The sequence below is a fragment of the Budorcas taxicolor genome, chromosome 3 (genome assembly GCF_023091745.1).
Source record: "Budorcas taxicolor isolate Tak-1 chromosome 3, Takin1.1, whole genome shotgun sequence".
Lineage (NCBI taxonomy): Eukaryota > Metazoa > Chordata > Mammalia > Artiodactyla > Bovidae > Budorcas > Budorcas taxicolor.
In genome coordinates this window covers 43,822,042-43,846,804 of record NC_068912.1, presented here as the reverse complement: position 1 = coordinate 43,846,804, position 24,763 = coordinate 43,822,042, and the positions used below count along the sequence as shown (strand labels likewise).

Sequence of the window (24,763 nt, the reverse complement as noted above, 5' to 3'; positions counted from 1 at the left end):
GTTACTAATGCATCTAAAAATCATTTAAGCCAAATTACAACTTGCAGTATAAACAACTTTCAATTATATATGAATAAGTGGCATCACAATTACTTACCTGCTATTATCCTAGCAGCTGTTCCCATACTCCAATGAGTCCAGTTAAACATTTTCCTTCTACCAAATAAAGAACCAGTCAGTATTCTTTAAAGTGATGGAACTACAATAAATTCCCAAGAGAATAAAAAGCACGTAATTTCCCTTATTGCTTAGGCATCAGCTATCTGAAATACATTTTAAAACCTTTTTAAGTAAATATAATTTATCACTGAATTTTATAAAATGCAAAAAAAAAAAAGGAATTGGCTAGCCAATTAATGATATCTACCTTAAGAGCATTTATAAATAAAGACTACAAGTACCTTGGGTCATGTAAAGGTGGTCTGAAAGCTGCCAAAAGAAGCTGAAGAACTGCTAAAGCCATCACTAAAAAACCAAGGTATGGGTGATAACCTGCGTGCTGAACAAAGTTATATCATTTTAATGATATTAATCTTGCCCATCAAATCCACAAATTAAAAATAATACACACAGAAGCAGTTTCTTAGGGATTTTCTCTAGCTGTAAACATTTAATAATAATAATAAACACTGTTCACTGAGTGTCTATGCCAGGCACATACTTTATACACATCATCACTAATGCTTACTCTGATGCCTAATGGTTAGTTATCAATATCCCACTTCCACAAACGAGGGAATTGAGGCTCAGAGGTAGTGTGTAATGCACCCAGGTCCACACAGTGCATAAATGGTTGTGATGGAATCCAATCACAGAATGCTGCCCCCTTCCACCAGTATGTTAGATGACCACTAACACCAGCATAGCCATTTGAAGCCCACCGAAGACTAGTTTTCATTCCAATCCCAAAGAAAGGCAATGCCAAAGAATGCTCAAACTACTGCACAATTACACTCATCTCACATGCTAGTAAAGTAATGCTCAAAATTCTCCAAGCCAGATACATGAAACTTGAACTTCCAGATGTTCAAGCTGGTTTTAGAAAAGGCAGAGGAACCAGAGATCAAATTGCCAGCATCCACTGGATCATCGAAAAAACAAGAGAGTTCCAGGAAAATATCTATTTTTGCTTTATTGACTATGCCAAAACCTTTGACTGTGTGGATCACAATAAACTATGGAAAATTCTGAGAGAGATGGGAATACCAGACCACCTAACCTGCCTCTTGAGAAATCTGTATGCAGGTCAGGAAGCAACAGTTAGAACCGGACATGAAACAACAGACTGGTTCCAAATAGGAAAAGGAGTACGTCAAGGCTGTATATTGTCACCCTGCTTGTTTAACTTCTATGCAGAATACATCATGAGAAACACTGGGCTGGAAGAAACACAAGTTGGAATCAAGATTGCTGGGAGAAATATCAATAACCTCAGATATGCAGATGACACCACCCTTATGGCAGAAACTGAAGAGGAACTAAAAAGTCTCTTGATGAAAGTGAAAGAGGAGAGAGGAAAAGTTGGCTTAAAGCTCAACATTCAGAAAATGAAGATCATGGCATCTGGTCCCACCACTTCATTGCAAATAGATGGGGAAACAGTGGAAACCATGGCTGACTTTATTTGGGGGGGGCTCCAAAATCACTGCAGATGGTGACAGCAGCCATGAAATTAAAAGATGCTTCCTCCTTGGAAGGAAAGGTATGACCAACCTAGACAGTATATTCAAAAGCAGAGACATTACTTTGCCAACAAAGGTCCATCTAGTCAAGGCTATGATTTTTCCAGTAGGTCATGTATGAGTGTGAGAGTTGGACTATAAAGAAAGCTGAGTGCTGAAAAACTAATGCTTTTGCACTGTGGTACTGGAGAAGACTCTTGAGAATCCCTTGGATTGCAAAGATCCAACCAGTCCATCCTAAAAATCAGTCCTAGGAGTTCATTGGAAAGATTGACGTTGAAGCTGAATACTTTGCCCACCTGATGCGAAGAGCCGACTCATTGGAAAAGACCGTGATGCTGGGAAAGATTGCGGGCAGGAGGAGAAGGGGATGATGGAGGATGAGATGATTAGATGGCATCACCAACTAAATGTACATGAGTTTGGGTAAACTCCGGGAGTTGGTGATGGACAGGGAGGCCTGGAGTGCTGCAGTTCATGGGGTCACAAAGAGTCAGACACAACTGAGCGACTGAATTGAACTGAACTGAAGACTAGTTAGTATCTGCATTTAAGGAACAATCAACCCAGTGTATCGTAATTATTTGTTCAGACCTCTATGTTTCCCGGGGCCAAAGATTCTATGTGATTCCTTGTAACCCATGTGGCTTGGGCTTCCCAGGTGGCACTAGTGGTAAGGAACACACCTGCCAATGCAGACGACATAAGAGATGCAGGTTCTATCCCTGGGTCGGAAAGATCCCCTGGAGGAGGGCATGGTAACCCCCTCCAGTATTCTTGCCTGGAGAATGCCATGGACAGAGGAGCCTGGCAGGCTACAGTCCATGAGGTCGCAAAGAGTCAGATACAACTGAAGCAACTTACCAGCATGAGCAACTCATGTGGCTTAACAGAGCCTAGTCACTCAAAGGTCTCAGCCAAGAAAAATCATCAAGGCAACATCTTGATAGTTTCAGCTACACCCCTCCCTCAGTGATGTGTGTCGGCTCAAAACAGAGTGGGATTAGACCACTTTGCACAATTATGGCATTTAAAAACTTAAGAGAAGGATTACAAAGATGCTCTAATCCATAATACATTTAGATAGAAGGATATCTCAGTCTATTGTCACTGACTACCATGTTTGGGTAGGCTCTAAAATCTGTGACCTAGAACAAGGCCATATGGTTTCTAAGCCAAGATAGGAAGCTTCTGCAAATTAGTAACTAAAAGTTGACAGACGAGCACTATAAAACTTTCAAACTGTGGACTCAGTTATGCAGATAAGTTACAACCTAGACTCTGGAGATGGAAAATGTCCCTATCTAATAAAAAATAGTAACAGCAGCAACAAAATTCTTTTATGTTTAGAATGTGCCAGGAACTGTTTTAAGTGCATTCAGTTAATTAACTATCAACCCTCAGAAAGCCTATGAGATAGATACTCTACTATCTTCATTTGAGTAAACTGAGGGACAGAGAAGTTAAGCAACTTGCCCAAGGTATCGCAGGTAATCAGTGATGACATGAGGATTCAAATCCAAGGGTCCAGCTATAGAATTATGCTTCTTACCACCCTTGTCACAACTACAAAGACTACAAGCTATGAAGTTTATAAAGTAAGCATTACACTTGTCGAAAGTACCTGGAGAAAATAAAGTCCCAATGTCTCAAGTCATATCAGAAAATCTCCATAATTTCCTTTAAAAAATAGGTTGACCAGTCTAAAAATACTTAAAAAGCATAAAGGAAGTTTCCTAGTAATATCTATTACCCAAGATTCATCCATATTTACCCTTATAGCAACAGCCCAAATTGAAATATTAAATTTTGATATCAAATTCGACTGGCTGTTAAACTAGAAGAGTATACTGGAAACTCAGTTTAGGTACATCTCTGATTCTCAATAAGCCTCATGCATTCATTTGATAAATATTTACTGACATGTCAAGTACCAGAATCTGATCTGAGTGTTACAGATACACTAGCAAACATACCCATAAATACCCCATCTCTCATAGAGTTCACATGCTAGTGTGAGACGACAAAAGAAAAAATACATTATTTAAGTAAATTATATTAAATGACATAAGGTAAACATTTCTTTAGAAAAAAAAAAATAGAGCACGGCAGGGCTCTTTGAGAAACTATCATTTAAGCAAAGACTTGCAGAAGGTAAGGGAGTAGAGGACACACGACCTAGGAAAAAGAAAGAATCTTTGTAAAGACTACAAATCAGTAACATGCTGAGAATTAGCCAAATGTGAAATTAAATGAGCTATGGGTGAGGAAAGGAAAAGGAGACCAATCCAGAGAGTAACTGGCAACCAGTCATGGAGGACTTCAGCTTTAACTTGGGGTAAAATTGAGACATTAGAGAAACCAGTTTGGGGCATAGGAATGATATAATCTGATTTACATTTTTTAAAAATCACTCTGCTTCTTGATTGAAAAGAGATTGCACATAGGCAAGGGCTGAAGTAGAGAGACCAATTAGGTACCTATTGTAACAATTTAGGCAAAAAGATGATGTTGGCTCAAATCCACAGAGTAGTACCAGTGTTGGTTAAAAGTGCTGTTATTTGACATGTATTGCCAATGGGATTCCCTGATGGAATTGACACAGGGTGTGCAAAAGAGCAGAGTTAAGAATAATTCCAAAGTTTTGGCCCAAGAAGGGAACACTGCTTGAGATGTCTTGGACACGCAAATTGAGTTTCTGAGTAGCCAGCTGGATGTGTGAGTCTCCAAGCCAGGGTAAAGGTCTAAACTTGAGATCCACATTTGAGAATAAGCCTCCATTTCTACTTTAATGACACGGGATTATCATCAGTAATGACTTTGTTTGAGGTTTAAATTTGAGAGCACATGTAAAGCACTTAGCATGGCTGCTCACATAGTAGGAATACAACTAATATTAACAGTGATAGTCACAGTATTAGAGAAAACCACTTAAAGTGTTCATGTTCCTTAGCTATCATGCTTTCAACTTTCACCATTCTATAGTGAGAAAATTCATTAATGCTACATATATAGTTAAAATTTGAGATTGTCTAAAAATACATTCCACTACCAAGTAATCTGCACTAACATTCTAACTCCATCCCTGACACCAACCATGTGAAACATTCATCAGATGATTCAAAAAGGAGAGAAAGAGTGACATGAAGATATATCTTTTTATGCACCATTTGAGAAAAAAAGCAGCAACCTCCTTTGGCATCAAAATGAATTTTAAACATATAAATATAATAAAAAAAAACATTCTCTTTAAGATCTACTTACCCAGTTCCAGCCTCCTCTGTAAATAAAAGGCAGAAGGAAAGCAATAAAGGTGAGGGCAGAAGTAGTGAGCATGAGAGTTCGATGCACCTGCAAGAGTGAAATGACAAATGAGAAGAGAGAGAACCACAAAAGAGAAAGAAGCTGGTGTAACCATGAAGATGAATGGATACCACAGAAGTTATCCATTCAACTGACATCTAACCACAATTTGTTGTCAGTTAAAAAAAAACTTACTATACCATTGAACTTTAAAGAAAAGTCTAAGCTGCCAACCTCATCACTCAAAAGCATCTGCCAAGACTTCATCTGCACAGAACAGTGGGAATGGATATTTTCACACACAGAGAGCACTTACTTGCCAAACTCATTTCCTTCCAAACACATTTATTAAGTTCCACCACCAAGCACACTGGTTACATACAATGAAACTGCAAGGAAATAGAAAATACTGTTTCCTGCGGAGCTTGGGGTTTAATTCCACAGATAAGAGAAACATATTTGAAATGTATAATTCATTATTAAAACAAGGAGAATACTGAGAGTGAAAATGGGCACTGATAGTGGATTATGCCAGGATAACTGGTGCAAACCAAAACTACCCCAGAGATTGTAGGACCTATGGTCACTAAATATAATATAGATATACACACATATATAGTCACCAGAAAGTAGGACCTATAGTCAGGCAATATGTGCAGATATTATAGCTTTGAAGACAGTGGAGGACTTCAATTGGTTGAAAGGGAGACAAAGAGTTTTCCAGTTGGGAATATCCACATGAGAAGAGGAAAAAGAGAGCGAACAATCAAAGGCAGAGACAGACAGGAGCAAGGCATACAACAATCAGTAGTGAGAACAAATAAAACAGACTAACACTGACAGCCAAAGCTGAGAAGTGATGTTAGACAAAGTCAATCTTAAAAGCTACAAATTTATATGAAGTTTCAAGAAAACCTTCTTCTGAAGTCAAAACTGTTACAATAGCGATATTTTTTTCTACAAGCAGACATGCACACTCTATCTCAACACATATTTGTTGATCTTTCACTGTATACGCAAATATCCATACTCCATGACAAATGAAAGGTGAGGTTTGTTTTATTTTGTTTTGAGGGGTATTTACTGACCTTTGCCCGTGTTTCTATTAAAAGACTGCCTCCTCATCCGCCAGGGAAAGGACAGCATGAAAAAGGACACTTTCAATTTCTCTTCCTACCTACACAGGAAATACATAATCTTGACTGACAAGTCGAGGCTGTATATTGTGACTCTGCTTATTTAACTTATATGCAGAGTACATCATGAGAAACGCTGGGCCAGATGAAGCACAAGCTGGAATCAAGATTGCTGGGAGAAGTATCAATAACCTTAGATATGCAGATGACACCACCCTTATGGCAGAAAGTGAAAATGAACTAAAGAGCCTCATGATGAAAGTGAAAGAGAAAGTGAAAAAGTTGGCTTAAAACTCAACATTCAGAAAATTAAGATCTTGGCATCTAGTCCCATCACTTCATTGCAAATAGATGGGGAAACGGTAGAAACAGTGATAGACTTTATTTTTGGGGGGCTCCAAAATCACTGCAGATGGTGACTGCAGCCATGAAATTAAAAGATGCTTGCTCCTTAGAAGAAAAGTTATGACCAACCTAGACAGCATATTAAAATGCAGAGACATTACTTTGCCAACAAAGGCCCACCTAGTCAAAGCTATGGTTTTCCCAGTAGTCAGGTATGGATGTGAGTGTTGGACCATAAAGAAAGCTGAGAGCTGAAGAATTGATGCTTTTGCACTGTGGTGTTGGAGAAGACTCTTGAGAGTCCCTTGGACTGCAAGGAGATCCAACCAGTCCATGCTAAAGATCTGTCCTGGATGTTCATTGGAAGGACTGATGTTGAAGCTGAAACTCCAATATTTTGCCCACCTGATGCGAAGAGCTGACTCATTTGAAAAGACCCTGATGCTGGGAAAGATTGAAGGTGGGAGGAGAAGGGGACGACAGAAGATGAGATGGTTGGATGGCATCACCGACTTGATGGACATGAGCTTGAGTAAACTCCGGGAGTTGGTGATGGACAGGGAGGCCTGGTGTGCTCCAGTCCATGGGGTCACAAAGAGTCAGACATGACTGAGTGACTGAACTGAACTGACTGATGAGTGAGGGATTGCCTAACATTCACTAGCCCATCAACCAGAGGACAGACTGCTGCTTTGCAGCATAGTGAGCAGCCACTGTTTCTTTCTTCTGCTTTGCTGCCTTCCTGGGCTTTCCTGATTGCTCAGCTGTCAATGCAGGAGACACAAGAGATGCAGGTTTGATCCCTGAGTCTAGAAGATCCCCTGGAGAAGGAAATGATAACCCGCTCCAATTTTCTTGCCTGGAGAATCCCCATGGACAGAAGAGCCTGGTGGGCTACCAGCCTATGGGGTCGCAGAAAGTCAGACACGACTGAACATGCATGCAGTGCCTTCTTGGCCCCATCTGTACTCAGTGCAGTGGGTGAACGCTCTTCTAATCTTCTTTTGCAACTAGACATGTAACTCAAGATCATGTTAAATGAACCCAAGGACTGTGTTCCAAAGAAATACACATGGTGATAATACATGCTCCAACTCAGCCTGATCCTTCATAAAGCTGTCTTTACTTTTATCTCCATCAAGTATCTTGTGTCTATTCTCAGTTGGTTAGGAAACCAAACGGCAAAAAGAGATTACAAGGATTCCAAAATTACAACTATAACCACGCAAAAATCCACTTAATTCATATGTTTTCATGTTGCAACATTCAAGTAATATGGAAACTGCATTAAACTATTTCTCCACCTACCTGAAACCAAGCTGCATCACCAAATAAAGCCTTTGACCAAACAGGTTTGAAGAACCGGGCAATCAGTACACCTACACTAACAGTGGTCATCCATGCCACAAACATTAAGGCACCTACAGGTGAGAAAATGCAATGGTTGACAATACAGTCTAATAAAGCTATTTCTTAAATGACCAATCCAAATGCTTAGAAAATGTAAACAATCAACAAAAGACATTCAGCTAACATAATTAATACAACCTAAATATTAATGCTTTTACCACCACTACTACTTCTAATAGCCAACACTTTCAAAGCTCTTATTTCATGCCAGGCACTGTCTCCAAGTACTTTATGCATATTAATCTAACTGATCCTAACAACAATTCCTATAAAATATTTACAATTATTATTCCAGTTTTGAAGGAAAGCATAGAGAAGTTAAGTAACTTGCCCAAGGTTATAAGTCAGAATTTGAATCCAGTCTTTTTAAATTAATTGTGCTGTTAATCATTACATTAATACAGCCTACCTATAGCTTTATCAGAATCGTCTCACATTTTACTCCTAAAAATAATGGAAAACAAACTGGCATATTATTTCTGAATCCAATTACTGCTCAACTAGAGCTACTAGTAGAAGTGAAATAACAACAAGAAAGATATTTTCAAGTTTTACTGAAACTCCCACTAGAATGGATAATTCTGCAGTATATAAAGGTAATACACCAATTAAGGAAAGTTCCCTGCTAGTATTAATATTTTATAAAAGTACAGTATAGTACAGTATACACTTATACTATTCTCCTATTTTTAACCTCATTTTTCAACAATAACTGGACTGCTTTTCAAATGGAATCAATTTTTACTTGTACAACCAGAGTACATCAGAGCCTTATTTCTAGGCTACTGCTCTTCCTACTTGATTCCCTTTATTTTAAGTATGTGATACATAATGATAGCACTGAGTTACTTTGTATACCCTCAAATACTTGTACATTGACCAGTTCTTCAACAACAACAACAAAAATTACATCTTTGAAACCAAGTGAAAGTGTTAGTTGCTCAGTTGTATCTGACTTTTCACGACTCCACGGACTATAACCTACCAGGCTCCTCTGTCCATGGGATTCTCCAGGCAAGAACACTGGAGTGGGTTGCCATTCCCTTCTCCAGGGGGTCTTCCCAACCCAGGAATCAAACTTGGGTCTCCAGTATTGCAGACAAATTATTTATCATATAAGCCACCAGGGAAGCTTTGAAACTGAACTACTGTTATAATTAAACAATCACAATCACAAACTACTAATTTATTACCATTTATTTTAATAAATGGCATAATTAAAGTCTCATAAAAGTTAATTCACCCAATAAAACTCAATCCTGGCTGCAATTAGAAACAACTTTTTGGGCTCCAAAATCACTGCCAATGGTGATTGCAGCCATGAAATTAAAAGACGCTTACTCCTTGGAAGAAAAGTTATGACCAACCTAGATAGCATATTCAAATGCAGAGACATTACTTTGCCGACTAAGGTCTGTCTAGTCAAGGCTATGGTTTTTCCAGTAGCCATGTATGGATGTGAGAGTTGGACTGTGAAGAAGGCTGAGAGCCGAAGAACACTGTGGTGTTGGAGAAGACTCTTGAGAGTCCCTTGGACTTCAAGGAGATCCAACCAGTCCATTCTGAAGGAGATCAGCCCTGGGATTTCTTTGGAAGGAATGATGCTAAAGCTGAAACTCCAATACTTTGGCCACCTCATGCGAAGAGTTGACTCATTGGAAAAGACTCTGATGCTGGGAGGAATTGGAGGCAGGAGGAGAAGGGGACAACCAAGGATGAGATTGCTGGATGGCATCACGGACTCGATGGACGTGAATCTGAGTGAACTCCGGGAGTTGGTGATGGACAGGGAGGCCTGGCGTGCTGCGATTCATGGGGTCGCAAAGAGTCGGACGCAACTGAGCGACTGAAGTGAAGTGAAGTGTACTTTTTAAAAATTCTATTGATAAATATCTTAAAAGCTCCCCTGGTGATTTTAATATAAGTCAAGGTTAAAACCACTGAAATACCCCTACTCTCTTTTTGTGAAAAAATAGCAAACATTAAGATAGATAATGCTACCTGCAAATGTTGTTGCCTAAACTTAGAAGATTTATGGATATTTGCTAAATTGTGCCTGTTATCATTCTCAATCTAAACAGCATTAAATTTATCCCACAAAGTTAAGTTTATTCCACAAAGTAGTGATAATATTATACATGTAACTTACCATGAACCTTCAGAAGGAGTAAAGAACGGGATCCTCCTATGTTTTTTGGATCACCTGTCACATTGTATCTTTCATATGTAATCAAAGGTTGCTGAGAATGCTTATGAATTCGACCTGAAATTTTTTTTTAAATGAAGATGAATTACTTTCTCAGGAGAGAAGGAATGGAGACACAATGACATGGCTTGAAAACAAAATTTCTTAAGGTAATAAAAAATAAATTTCAGTAGAGATGATATATAATATTATATACTGACATTATATTAATGCAACATGTATTATAAATATGCAACATGTGTTAATATAATATTAATATATAGTCTTAATATATTATAATAATATTCATTACTTATAAAATAAAATCTATAATGTATAGAACTATTCCAGCTAGTTTGTTTATGTCACTGTGAATGCATGTGTGTCCATTCTGGGAATCTATCCTACAGAAATATTCCCTTTTTAACCAAAGATATATATACAAGAATGTTCATAGAAACATTTCTTTACACTGGCCAAACAAATTCAGTCAAGCTAAATGTCCATCATTAGAAGGATGAGTAAACAAATTATGGAACATACATAAATTTTAGAATAGAAGTGTCAAAAATAATTAAGAAATTTGATATGGTGTGAATCTTTGTCTCAAGTAAGTATTAGACCACAGACTACATTATTTCGATGACTTCCCAAAAAAAATATGTATACAGGTTATTTATCTAACTAAAATTAAGCAAAATAAAAATTAACAAAAGAAAGCTAGGAAAAAGTGGTCCAGCTAGATATTTATAAAACTCTTCTAAATAATCCTTAGGATACATAGGAAGTCAAAACTAAAATTACAAACCTTTTTAAACAAATAACAATGAAGGACCTTTATGTCAAAACACAGGTGATATAATTAAGGTACTATTCAAAAGTTTTTAACCATTCTAAAGCATTTTCTTTAAAAAATTTAAGAAGACTTTGAAGTAAATAATTTATTTAAAGATGCATTTAAAACTACAAAACATAACCTAGGACACCAGAAAACAAGATGGATTAAAAATAAACGAATGAAGTTAATAAACTAGTAAGTCTAAAAATGAGAAAAAATTAATTCTGTAAAAGCCAATAAAATTGAGTTTTTGGTAAATCTGACCACAAGATAAAAAAAAAATCACAAACAATATTAGAAATGAAAACAGTGACATAGCTACTGATATGAAGATATTCCTTAAAATTATATAAAAATGCTATATACAACTTTAAGTCAGCCAAAAATATTTCAAAATCTAACTGAAGTGGATGAATATCTGAGAAAATCTAGAATTACAAAAATTGATCAAAGTAGTAGCAAATCTGGAGAATAGTAACAATAAAATTTTATTGAATTAATCAAATATTTCCATCCCTATGTCTCAGGCTGTTATGTGAATGAGTTCTATCATAAAATTTTTAAAAATTTTTAACTTCAAAAATTCATATTTATTTAAACTCTTCTTGAGTTCTTTCTATAAGATTAGCATAACACTGAAACCAACATGAGGCAGGCATGCACACACACAAAAACACACACATCCCACAACCATACATCAAAAACATTTATGAATATAGATGCAAAAAGCTTAAATAAAATATTAGTGAATTATATTAATCTGCATTAAGGGAATAATAAGACATGATCAAGCACTTTCATCCCAGGAAAGTGAGAATTGTTCACTGTTCAGAAACATACAAAAGTAACAATCAACTATCATCTCAGTTGCTGCCTAAAAGACAGTAGATGAAATTCAGCACACACCCATGACAAGAACTCTTTGTAAAGGTAGGAACAGAATATTTTCTAAACACAATAAAATATATTCCCCAGAAAAATACAATAAACGTGATACAACACTGAATATTAGAAGCAATCCCATAAAAGTCAGGAATAAGACAAGAATATTTGCCATATTACACTATCATTCATACTTTTCTGGGATAAGTAAGAAATGCAGTGAAACAAGAAAAGAAAGAAAATGAGGGCTACAATATGCCAGCAAATTTGGAAAACTCAGCAGTGGCCCCAGGACTGGAAAAGGTCAGTTTTCATTCCAATCCCAAAGAAAGGCAATGCCAAAGAATGCCCAAACTACCGCACAATTGCACTCATCTCACACGCTAGTAAAGTAATGCTCAAAATTCTCCAAGCCAGGCTTCAGCAATACATGAACCGTGAACTTCCAGATGTTCAAGCTGGTTTTAGAAAAAGCAGAAGAACCAGAGATCAAATTGCCAACATCTGCTGGATCATCAAAAAAGCAAGAGAGTTCCAGAAAAACATCTATTTCTGCTTTATTGACTAGGCCAAAGCCTTTGACTGTGTGGATCACAATAAACTGTGGAAAATTCTGAAAGAGATGGGAATACCAGACCACCTGTCCTGCCTCTTGAGAAATCTGTATGCAGGACAGGAAGCAACAGTTAGAACTGGACATGGAACAACACACTGGTTCCAAACAGGAAAAGGAGTACATCAAGGCTGTATATTGTCACCCTGCTTATTTAACTTCTATGCAGAGTACATCATGATAAACGCTGGGCTGGAAGAAGCACAAGCTGGAATCAAGATTTCAGGGAGAAATATCAATAACCTCAGATATGCAGATGATACCACCCTTATGGCAGAAACCGAAGAGCAACTAAAAAGCCTCTTGATGAAAGTGAAAAAGAAGAGTGAAAAAGTTGGCTTTAAGCTCAACATTCAGAAAACAAAGATCATAGCATCTGGTCCCATCACTTCATGGGAAATAGATGGGGAAAAGTAGAAACAGTGTCAGACTTTATTTTTCTGGGATCCAAAATCACTGCAGATGGTGATTGCAGCCATGAAATTATAAGATGCTTACTCCTTGGAAGGAAAGTTATGACCAACCTAGATAGTATATTCAAAAGCAGAGACGTTACTTTGCCAACAAAGGTCCGTCTAGTCAAGGCTATGGTTTTTCCAGTAGTCATGTATGGATGTGAGAGTTGGACTGTGAAGAAAGCTGAGTGCTGAATAATTGATGCTTTTGAACTATGGTGTTGGAGAAGACTCTTGAGAGTCCCTTGGACTTCAAGGAGATCCAACCAGTCCATTCTAAAGATCAGTCATCGGTGTTCTTTGGAAGGAATGGTGCTAAAGCTAAAACTCCAGTACTTTGGCCACCTCATACAATGAGTTGACTCATTGGAAAAGACTCTGAAGCTGGGAGGGATTGGAGGCAGGAGGAGAAGGAGACGACCAAGGATGAGATGGCTAGATGGCATCACCGACTCGATGGATGTGAGTCTGAGTGAACTCCAAGAGTTGGTGATGGACAGGGAGGCCTGGCGTGCTGCAATTCATGGGGTCGCAAAGAGTCCGACACATCCGAGCGACTGAAATGAACTGAACTGAACTGAATGTCATTATTTGCACAAAACACAATGTTTTATCTAGAAAATCCAAGATATTCATTTGGAAAACTAGCTGGCTACTTTCAAGATAAGCATTCAAATATCAATAACTTTCCTAAATATAAACAAATTGAGAAAACGTTAGAAAAAAAATTCTACTCACAATAGTATGTAATAGAAATTTATTAAATGCCTAGGAACAAGGTAACAAAAATAAGTAAGCCCTATAGGAAAACATGAAGAAAATCTCAGGATCTGAATCAATGCAATTTCTCAATATATTCCTGGATAGGAAGACTCAAAGATGCTGATTATCCCACAAATTAATCTAAAATTTCAATTCCAATCATAAACCCAGTAAGATTTTTAATGAAACTTAACAAATCATTTCTAAACTTTATCTAGAAGAGCAGATACACAAAGAGGAGGCAAGAATTTCTGAAAAAAAAGAAGGCTAGGAGGGGAATCATGCTTTATCAAAACTTACAACCAGTAAGTTTTATTCAAACAGTACAGTAATAGACAAATGAATCAATGGAAGAATAAATTAGAAATAATATGATTTACTGACAGATTTTAGTGTATGATAAACAGCCTTTAGAAACAGTAGAGAAGAAATGGACTGTTCAAAAACTAGTGTTTGGACACCTGGTTATTCATTTGGTGAATACAATTATATCATGTCTTGTTATACCAGAGAAAATTAGAGATAAAGCAGAAAATGAGAAGTTTTTATAGTGAATACCTAGTGGCTAGTGTCAAGAAAAAGGAGACAATAGCTATCAGAAGTTACAAAAATGTCAAATAGAAGATAATGAAAAAAAACCATTGAAAATTACAAGGAAGGCTTTGAAGAATCTAAAAATATTGCATTAGTACAGTGGTAGTAATAAAAACCAGACCACATTCTTAACAGCCTAAGAGTCAAGTTGGAAGAAAAGTGTTTTTAAACTGAAGTACCATGGAGCCATGGACTAACATGAACTTAACCTTCATTAAAGCAGAAATCCATATAATTTTGGTGTTCCATTGCATGGCTCCATTATAAATTTGGTGTTTTGCTTTAAGGGACATTGAGTTCATGTTTAGCACCATGATGGCTCAACGGTTAAGAATCTGCCTGCAGTGCAGAAGATGCAAGTTCAATCCCTGGGTCAGGAAGATCCCCTGGAGAAGGAAATGGCAACTCACTTGAGAATTCTTGCCTGGATAATCCCATGGACAGAGGAGCCTGGCGGTCCACAGTCCATAGGGTCACAAAGAGACAGACGCAACTGAGCACATGCATACAATGCTTTCACTTCACTTCCTACAGTGTTATTCCTAACTTGCCAAAATAACAGGTCACGTGATAATGGGGTCTCTACTTCATTAATTATCTAAGTTGGTAGATTTTCTAATTGTGAATAACTTATTCACGCAGATGAGTTCTGTCTTTCAGTTCAGACTCAGCATTTCGCTTGATGGCTTATTTCACAATAAGACAAAGCTTTCTGGGGGTAAAATAGCAGTTGGAACAAGGTTTTAAATGGGTTTTACTAAATATGACAATGCTTTTAATTCTCAATTATCTTTTGTTTGCTTCTGACCCCTTTTCCTAGGTGATTTCTCCCATTGAGGGTCATTTCTCAAATTTTTCTCTTTTTTTAATATAAATTTACTTATTTTAATTGGAGGCTAATTACTTTACAATATTGTATTGGTTTTGCCATACATCAACATGAATCCACCACGGGTGTACACGTGTTCCCCATCCTGAATCCCACTCCCACCTCCCTCCTCGTACCATCCCTCTGGGTCATGCCAGTGCCTTGTTTCTTTTCATTGATTCAGTTTGTAAATGTGTGCTGAAAAAAATCAGAATATATTTATATAAATAGAATAATTTATTTACACAGAAGGTGTTTTTCCTCACTGGCATTGTGTTATACATTAATTCCATTTGTTAATACTGTACAAAACAACCTTGTTTACAAGTGAATTGGGTAAACATTTATACCATTTTGTTCACTGCATTTAGTAGACATGAATGTTTAATAGTCATGTAATCATCATGATTTGGTAACTTGGAAGAATAGCTATGACAAACCTAGACGGGGTATTAAAAAGCAAAGACATCATTTGGCTGACAAAGGTCCATATAGTCAAAGCTATGGTTTGACTTAGCAACTGGACAACATGATGTAAAGAAATGTGACAATATTCAGGTATCTGCTTTCTGAATGTTTCAAATTCTAATCTACAATCACTGTTTATACCCAGAGAAGAGAATTAAATTTCCTGTGAAAAGGTAAAAACATAAAACAACTCAGCAGTTAGAAAAAGAACAGAAAGATAGCTATATGCCAGCTTAACACCAAATATAAGGATAACAAGAAAAAATAGTAGAAAATGAAAATCTGAAAACTTATCTAAAATCTGAAAACATTAAGCAATTTCATCTGTATATTAATATTGATCACTTTTGCTGAATCACTGTTGCATATTTGGATGAAGAAACTGGTTAATTTTTCTGTTTTTACTAATAACATAGTATCCTTTGGAGCTTAGCATAGTCTGTAAAAATCATCAGAAGCTTCTGATTCAGCATCACATTCCCTCTGACCTTCAGTCTGCATTACTAAACAATGTCTCCTGAGCTTGTCAAATTTGCCCAGTATGACCTTGTTCTATTCATGTGTACATGGGTTACAGAGATATGATTGCCCTGAAAAATGGTTTCAGCCTCACAAAGTCTCACTGTTTTTAAGCAGAGTGCAGCATATAAGTGATCCACATACATATGACCAGACAACAAATGAACTGGAACAATGGACTGGTTCAAAATTGGGAAAGGAGAACATCAAGGCTGTATCTTGTCACCCTGCTTATTATTTTACTTATATGCAGAGTACATTATGTAAAATGGCAGGCTGGATGAATCACAAGCTGGAATCAAGATTGCCATCAGAAATATCAATGACCTCCGATATGCAGATGATACCACTCCAATGGCAGAAAGTAAAGAGGAACTAAAGGGCCTCTTGATAAGGATGAAAGAGGAGAGTGAAAAAGCTGGCTTAACATTCTTAACATTCAAAAAACTAAGATCATGGCATCTGCTCCCATCATTTCATGGCAAGCAGATATAGAAAAAGTGGAAAAAGTGATAGACTTTATTTTCTTGGACTCCAGACCACTGAGGACGGTGACTGCAGCCATGAAATTAAAAGATGCTTACCTGTTGGAAGGAAAGCTATGATAAAACTAGACAACATATTAAAAAGCAAAAACATCACTTAGCTGACAAAGGTCCACATAGTCAAAGCTACGGTTTTTTCAGTAGTAATGTATGGAGATGAGAGATGGACCATAAAGAAAGCTGAGCATCAAAGAACCGATGCTTTCGAATTGTGGTGTTGAAGAAGACTCCTGAGAGTCCCCTGACAGCATGAAGATCAACCAGTCAGTCCTGAAGAAAATCAACCCTAAATATTTATTGGAAGGACTGATGCTGAAGCTGAAGCTCCAATACTTTGTCAACTTGATGCAAAGAACTGACTTATTTGAAAAGACCCTGATGCTGGGAAAGATTGAGGGCAGGAGGAGAAGGGGATGACAGAGGATGAGATGGTTGGATGGCATCACTGACTCAATGGACATGAGTTTGCGCAAACTCCAGGAGATGCTGAAGGACAGGGAAGCCTGGCGTGCTGCAGTCCATGGGGTCGCAGAGTCGGACACAACTGAGCTACTAAACAACAACAAAAATAATGAAAGCAACAATGACCTATGGGGCAACTGTATGTTGTTCCCCAATACAAAGGAACTAAAAAATGAAATCCCTGAACTGATAATGTCCAGGTTGACATGTTTAGTTTTGCAGTTTTGTTTGGTTGCTTTGCACTCTACCAGTTAAAAAAAGAAATGTCTGTGATTTATGTATATGTTTGTTAATAAACATATTCATTGTACTATTGTACATTGTGAACACTATTAAAATAGAAATTTTTAGTGAGATAAAATAAATCTAAATAGAAAGTTCTAACATTGTTTTCTGTATCCCCTGGACTATCTTACAATATGTACACCTTCATTGGAAGAACACTGTCCTAGAGCACTAAGTTATCAAACCACGGTATACAGAACAATCACGTGAAATGCTTGTTAAAATGCAGATTCCAAGCATAAACAACAGAGATTCAGTGAGTCTGGGATGGAGCTCAGGAATGTGCATTTGAGCAGTCCTTCCAGGTGGTTTTGAAGCAGGTTATTTGATCCTCACACTTTGGAAAATACCACAAAACATGGTAGAGACTCCCTACCATGCCATGACCATAGCAACACCAGCAGAAGAGGGAGATAAAACAATCCTCTATTCTGCAAATGTATCATCCATGAACTCGGTTTTTCCAGGAAAATACTAATTAATTAAAATACTGTTTCTATCAGAAAATGCATTCTAATTTCTACAATGCTGGACTAAGAAGAAACAGTTGTCATCACCATACACCCAAAAACACCCATAACTTATAGTACAATGGAATCACCTATTTAAATGTACCTGCTTCCCTGGTGGCTCAGAGGTTAAAGCGTCTGCCTGCAATGCAGGAGACCTGGGTTCAATCCCTGGGTCAGGAAGATCCCCTGGAGAAGGAAATGGCAACCCACCCCAGTATTCTTGCCTGGAGAATCCCATGGATAGAGGAGCCTGGTGGGCTATAGTCCATGGGGTCACAAAGAGTCAGACACAACTGAGCGACTTCGCTTGTGTATGCTATCTGTCACTTGTGTGGTACATGTGTACAATGGAATATTACTCAGCCATAAAAAGGAATGCATGTGAGTCAGTTCTAATGAGGTGAGTGAATTTAGAGCCTATTATACAGAGTGAAGTAAGTCAGAAAGAGAAAAACATACTCATATATTAGTGCATATGTGTGAAATCTAGAAAGATGGTACTGCTGAATCTATTTGCAAAGCAACAATGGAGATGCAGACATAGAGGACAGACTTATGGACACAGGGTGATGCAGGGAGGAAGGAGAGGGTGGGACAAATGGAGAGAGTAGCAGGGAAACATATACACTACAATATGTAAAATAGCCAGTGAGAATTAGTTGTATGACTCAGGAAGTTCAAAATGGTGCTCTGTGACTACCTAAAGGGGTGGGAGGTGGGAGGAAGATTCAAGAGGAAGGGCAAATACGTATACCTATGACTGATTCATGCTGATGTATGACAGAAACCAACACAATATTGTAAAGCAATTATTCTTCAATTAAAAATAAAGAAATTTTTAAAAATAAATGATACTTTTTCTTTTAAAGTATGAATTTTTAAAAAATGCAAACTGTTAAATCTTCTAGCAATTTAAGGCACCCATTCAAGTTGATAATCATTTTTGGAGTACCTATGACATTCTGGGCACCAAAGGAAGTAGCTGGATATGAGGAAAAGGGCACAGCATCTGTAATTGGAATCAACTTGGGTTTAACTCCTGAGTCTGCTACTTGCGTGATTTTGAACAAATCGCTTCACCTTTCTAGGCTCTAGTTCTCTCATCTCTACAAACGGGCAATATAATATCTAGTCATAAGATCTCTGTGAGGGCTTCCCTGGTGGCTCAGTGGTAAAGAATCCACCTGCCAATGCAGGCTTCAATCCCAGATTTCACATGCTGCAGGGCAATTAAGCCTGGGCACCACAACTATTGAGCCTGTGCTCTAGAGCCCAGGACCACAACTACTGAGCCCTTGCGCTGCAGCTACTGAAGCCTTCACACCCTTGAGCCCATGCTCTGCAACCCGAGAAGACACCCCAGTGAGAACCCTGCACACCACAAAGGGAGAGTAGCCCCCACTCATCACAGCTGGAGAAAAGCCCACGCAGCAAGGAAGACCCAGCACAGTCAGCAAATAAATAAACAAAAATTAAAATAACACAGAAACCTTAAAAGAAAGTTTTAATAAATTGTATTTCTTAAACTGTATAGTTTAAAAAAAAACTTCTCTAAGAAATAACAAGATACATACAATTTATTGTAAGTGACAGCTGCGGATAACAATAATACAATTACCTGCACTTTAGTAATATGTTTTAAAATGCAAATATTTGAGTTTTTCCTCATTAAAAATTCATTTCCTACATTTCCCATGTTAGAAGGTATTGAACACTGAGGCTGTGAGCTCAAAGAGTTTAGGTTCATATTCCAACTCCACTGTTTACTTGTCTGGGCAAATGACCTAACCTCTCGAAGCCTGTCTCTTTCCAGGTAAAACAGGAATAATAATAATGCATATCTTGTGTAGGTTTCTATGAAGAGAAAATGAAAACCTTAATGGTAGTGCTAAGCCAACAACTGGCCTCATTAAGTACTAGGTAATTTTACCCATTATTATCATTTAACCAAAGTTATTTTCAAGCTACATTTGCTATTGTTGGTGCAAGTAAGAATACACGATTTGCCTAAGACAACCAAACATATCACCCACAACTAAACCTGCAAATGTTCCTAAATTTTCTCTAACACTGAGTAGATATTTCATCCTGCTTTAAAACCTTTCGAACCTCTACTTTACCTATAGTATAAAGTCTAAACAACATGATAGAATATAAACTACTATATACAAAACAGATAATTAACAAGGTCCAACTGTATAGCACAGGGAACTATATTTAATATCTTATAATAAACTATAGTGGAAAGAATCTAAAAAAGAATATATTTTTTTCAGAAATACATGTATAGTTTCAAATATATATCTGAATCACTTTGCTGTACACTAGAAACTAACACAACACTGTAAATCAACTGTATTTCAATTAAAAATAAATAACCACATGATAGACTATGCAAGCAAGGCTTTTCACAGTTTTGCCCACACCACATTTCTGTTCCTCCTCCTCTTTTACCCCCATTCTTCCATTCTATGCGCTCAGTGCCTCACCACTTTCAGAGTAGGCCATATGCTCCAAGTTTGGGGATATTAAGTTTGGGAGATGAGTCATTAACTACAACATTACCTTGGCATTTCCTGCAATTCTTCAGAATATCATTAGCTAAGACCTTAAACAAAATCTATTTATTCTTTTTAATGTGTTTCAATACCTACCAGGGCTGTATTAAAGATAAACTAAACATTCAAACTCATAAAACTTCCTTGAGCTATACCTGGCATCAGACTGACTTAGAAGGCTGTGAGACAGGAAACACAGTACACCTGCAGGGCACCATGAGGCATCCTTTTTCAAAGGGAGTTCCTGTAGAAGCTTACTCAGCTGTTAAGGAGTTATTCCCTTTACCCCTCTCTTCCACCCTGGAGAAAGCTCAGGTCCAAGGAGATGAGATTCATATTGGACAGGTCATCCACAAGAGCCAATATCTCCTGCAAAACCCCCACATAGTCCTGCCTTTAGGGTCCCTGCAAGGAAACTGCCAAAGTCACTATATCCAAGGAAGCTCAAAGATCCAGCTGTTGATCAGGTATTTATAGTTTTTCCTGGTCCAAATGCAGTTTACCAGCCAGAAATCACTTTTATTGTGTTGCCTTATAACATAGTTGACACTACCTTTACCTAGTTTCCAGGGAAACAAAGCTAGAAGGTCAACTGAAGTCAAACTGTCAGGCAAAGATGGAAACGAGTTTGATAACTCTTTATCCACAAATGCATATCTCAAAAAAAGAGCAATTACCATAGTCTCTCCAAAAAAAAGAGGGAAAGGAAAAAAAAATGAGAGACAAACCTTAAAAAGATAGTTTTTTATCAATATACTTACCATCAGCAGCTGCACCATCTGCTATAAATATGTAGTAGCTTGCATTTAGATCAAATCTATTCTTAACCCCAGGAAGGGTAATGTTTCTTCTGAAAGAACACTGCATAACACCATCCGCCAACCTCCAAGCCATGTCCTCAAGAGGATCCTGCAAACACATACAATGGGTCTTCTCAGCACATTCCAAATATTTGCTAAAAATAAGATGTGATCAAAATCCTGGACCTGTTCAATTTCCTTTCTCTAAGATCCTCTGTGCATGTTTTGTCTGCAGTGTCATTGTTTTTCCACTTCCTCTTTGAAGAGTACAAGAAACACATTCTCCCAGTATTTGTGTTTATCCCACTTGGCAAAAGTAGTATTTTTACTACCGAGGCTAGAAACTTTGGCAGATGCACTAACTCCATCTGGCCCCTAATATACAATCAACAACACTAAAGAAATACTTAGCAAGTAATACACTGGTACCCAAAATGCAACTTGTGAGAAGCTGTAACCTCACAAGGAAGCTATGCAGAGAACATGTCACTAGGTGGTAGCTACTGCCCCTTCGGAATTCATTTGCTTGTCAATTGCCGTGTCAAAATGACACTTCTCTACCAGAAATAGGCCACATGTGGCACAGATGTCAACATCGGACACTTGAGACAATTGCCCAAGGCACTGAACCAGCACCTACCGTATATCCACCTCTTTCTCATCAGTCAAGAAATTCTGTGTCACTAATGATCCTAAAGCTGAAACTCCAGTACTTTGGCCACCTCATGCCAAGAGTTGACTCATTGGAAAAGACTCTGATGCTGGGAGGGGTTGGGGGCAGGAGAAGAAGGGGACGACAGAGGATGAGATGGCTGGATGGCATCACTGACTCGATGAACGTGAGTCTGAGTGAACTCCGGGAGTTGGTAATGGACAGGGAGGCCTGGCATGCTACGATTCATGGGGTCGCAAAGAGTCAGACACGACTGAGCGACTGAACTGAACTGAACTGAACTGAACAAACCTCTTAAAAATCTGTCTACAAGCTTTTTTGACCTTCTTAACAAATGATAAAATATTTTTAACAGATGCAATAGAAAAGAATTTAAGTGAAACAAACAAGAATTCATCTTTTACTAAAAAAGAAAACTTTCCTGTGCTTTCTAAAGCATAGAAAAGGGGTACGGTAACTGTAGTTTACATTACTGGACTGTATACTGGAAATCTGCTAAGAGAGTAGATTTCAGCTGTTCTCATCACAAAAAAAGAAAAAGGTAACTGAGGCAATGGATATATTGTTTAGCCTGATTTTAGCAATCATTTCACTATGGAGAGGGGTATAAAAACATCATGCTATACACCTTAAAATGAAACAATTTACACATATATATAATAAAATGCAAAAAGGTATCTCCCAGACTGTAAGATAGGAACTCTGCTACCAGAACCCTGTTTGGTCTTTGCTGCTAGCTGCAGGTTTGGAAGCTATTTTGCACCACAGCCATGGCACTGTCAGCCATATAGCCAGAAGACAGACCAACAGGTGGACAGTTCCAGAATCTTCATACCTACCCCAGAATCCATTATAGGGTGACTTCGCCCTGTCAAATGGGAAGGTTGTATGTGGACAATCTGATCTTCAAGAATACACACATAAGCATCATCGTCACCCTGAAAAACAATGACAAATGAAAAAAAGGTCAAGGGAATTTCAACAAGGGAGCATTCTTTGTCAGTCGAATTCTTATCTTTCCTTTAATCTCCAATATTCCTAAAAATTAAATCTTACTTAAAGTGATTATCAGACAGCAGACTGCATCCTTAAAGTGCATTTAAGTTATGGTACGAATGAATGACAGGGCTTCTCTCGTGGTTCAGTGGTTAAGGAATCCACCTCCCAATGCAGGAGACGTGGATTCAATCTCTGGGTCGGGAAGATCCCCTGGAGAATGAAATAGCAACCCACTCCAGTATTCTTGCCTGGAGAATCTCATGGACAAGGAGACTGGTAGGCTACAGTCCATGGGGTCACAAAGAGTTGGACATGACTTAGCGATAAACACCACTACCACCACCAAAAAAATAATATGGATTTTAAGTTCTTGTGTATAGTTTTGGTTCTTTCATCTATTCTAAATTGTTCTCCATAAACTATCTAACAAGGTCTTTAATCAGCTTTTGTCACTAAATTCCTTAAACAAGACCCAAGACTAACAAGCTATAATTAAAGTCTTGTTAAAAATACCAATACGATTTTCTAACATTTGTAAAATTTACAAAAAATTTTAAATTTCTTGTAAAAAGTTCCAGTTTTTACATACAAGTACATAACATTAGCAAAGCAGTTCCCTGTTACACATCTTCTACTCAAATCAGAATTGGTGCAACTCAAGAAATTTGGAGTTGTCATAATTTAAATCACTACACACTATGGCACACAGACCAACTTTAGCCTGATGCCTGTTCTTGTACAGGCCACAAGCTGAGGATGGTGTTTACATATCTAAATGGTTTTTTAAGAATGATATTTCATGATAAGTGAAAATACATTAAATCCAAATTTCAGTGCCTATAAATAAAGTTTGACTGGAACACAGCCACACATACTAATTTACAGCAGTCTGTGGCTGCTTTAGCACTATAAAAGAGCTGAGTAACTACAAAGAGACCATGCGGCCCACAGATTCTGAAGTCATTCCTATCTAACCTTCTGCAGAAAAAGTTGGCTGATCTCTGATTTAAACAAACAATGTGTATTTTCTAGAATGTTTATCATCAATGAAACAATAGAATTTTCTTGTTATTTCAACCAAAATTTAATACAGCAAAATGGTTGATTTTGAGGCAAACTGAGGGTAAGTCAACTAAGTCATTAAGGCAAACCTCTCAAATACTGGTGAGGACATGAGGATGAAGGAGAGGTAACTCTCGGTTTTCATGGCTCTACAGTGAGGGGAAGAGAAGGTGTTATGACAACCTTATGCTCTAGGCAGCTGTAGAAACCCCAAATTTGGAGCATGGTAGAACACACATGAGAAGTTCCAACCAAACCCCAGAATTAGACAGAACCTCCTACCCCTGTTTGCTCCTCTCAGTTCCAGCATTTAGAATGCACTCTATAAGAAAATATCAAGTGAGAGAAACAAAGATGACAACATAGTACTTATGATCAAAGACTGTGTTTTAATAGAGGAGACAATTAAAATAGTATGTGAAATATGATAAAATAGAGATTTAAACAAAGTGCTATAGAAAGACAAATTAGGTAGGGTCAAAGGATTGGAAAAGGCTTATCAGAAAAGATAGCATTAACCATGCTTCGGAGAATAAAAAAATACACGCGGATAAGGTAGAGCTGCAATTAAGGGGAAGGGAACTTCTAGGACCAAAGATATAGAAATATAAAAAGTATATGGAAACTTCAGGAAACAGGTAACACAAAGCTAAAACATATACAGGACAAGGCCAGAAATACCAACAAGGACTTTGAAAAGTTTTGAAAATATGTTAAAGAAAACAATATTTTCCTGTAACTACTAAAGGTTCACCAATGCTTTGGGAGCTAGGATTGAGGTTACCTCAAATATGGTCTAAAATCATA

At 37.6% G+C, this 24,763-nt stretch overlaps 1 protein-coding gene across 1 annotated transcript in view; it reads right to left on the bottom strand.

Annotated features, from left to right (window-relative positions):
• FRRS1 (ferric chelate reductase 1) overlaps positions 1-24,763 on the bottom strand; it is a 39,225-nt gene that overhangs the window by 2,533 nt on the left and 11,929 nt on the right. The window contains exons 6-12 of the mRNA XM_052637867.1: positions 22,735-22,833; positions 21,184-21,331; positions 10,026-10,139; positions 7,775-7,887; positions 4,947-5,033; positions 402-499; positions 98-156 (exon numbers count right to left, since the gene is read on the bottom strand). Of these exons, the coding sequence (XP_052493827.1) occupies positions 98-156; positions 402-499; positions 4,947-5,033; positions 7,775-7,887; positions 10,026-10,139; positions 21,184-21,331; positions 22,735-22,833 (718 nt within the window). The remainder of the gene's footprint in view (positions 1-97; positions 157-401; positions 500-4,946; positions 5,034-7,774; positions 7,888-10,025; positions 10,140-21,183; positions 21,332-22,734; positions 22,834-24,763) is intronic.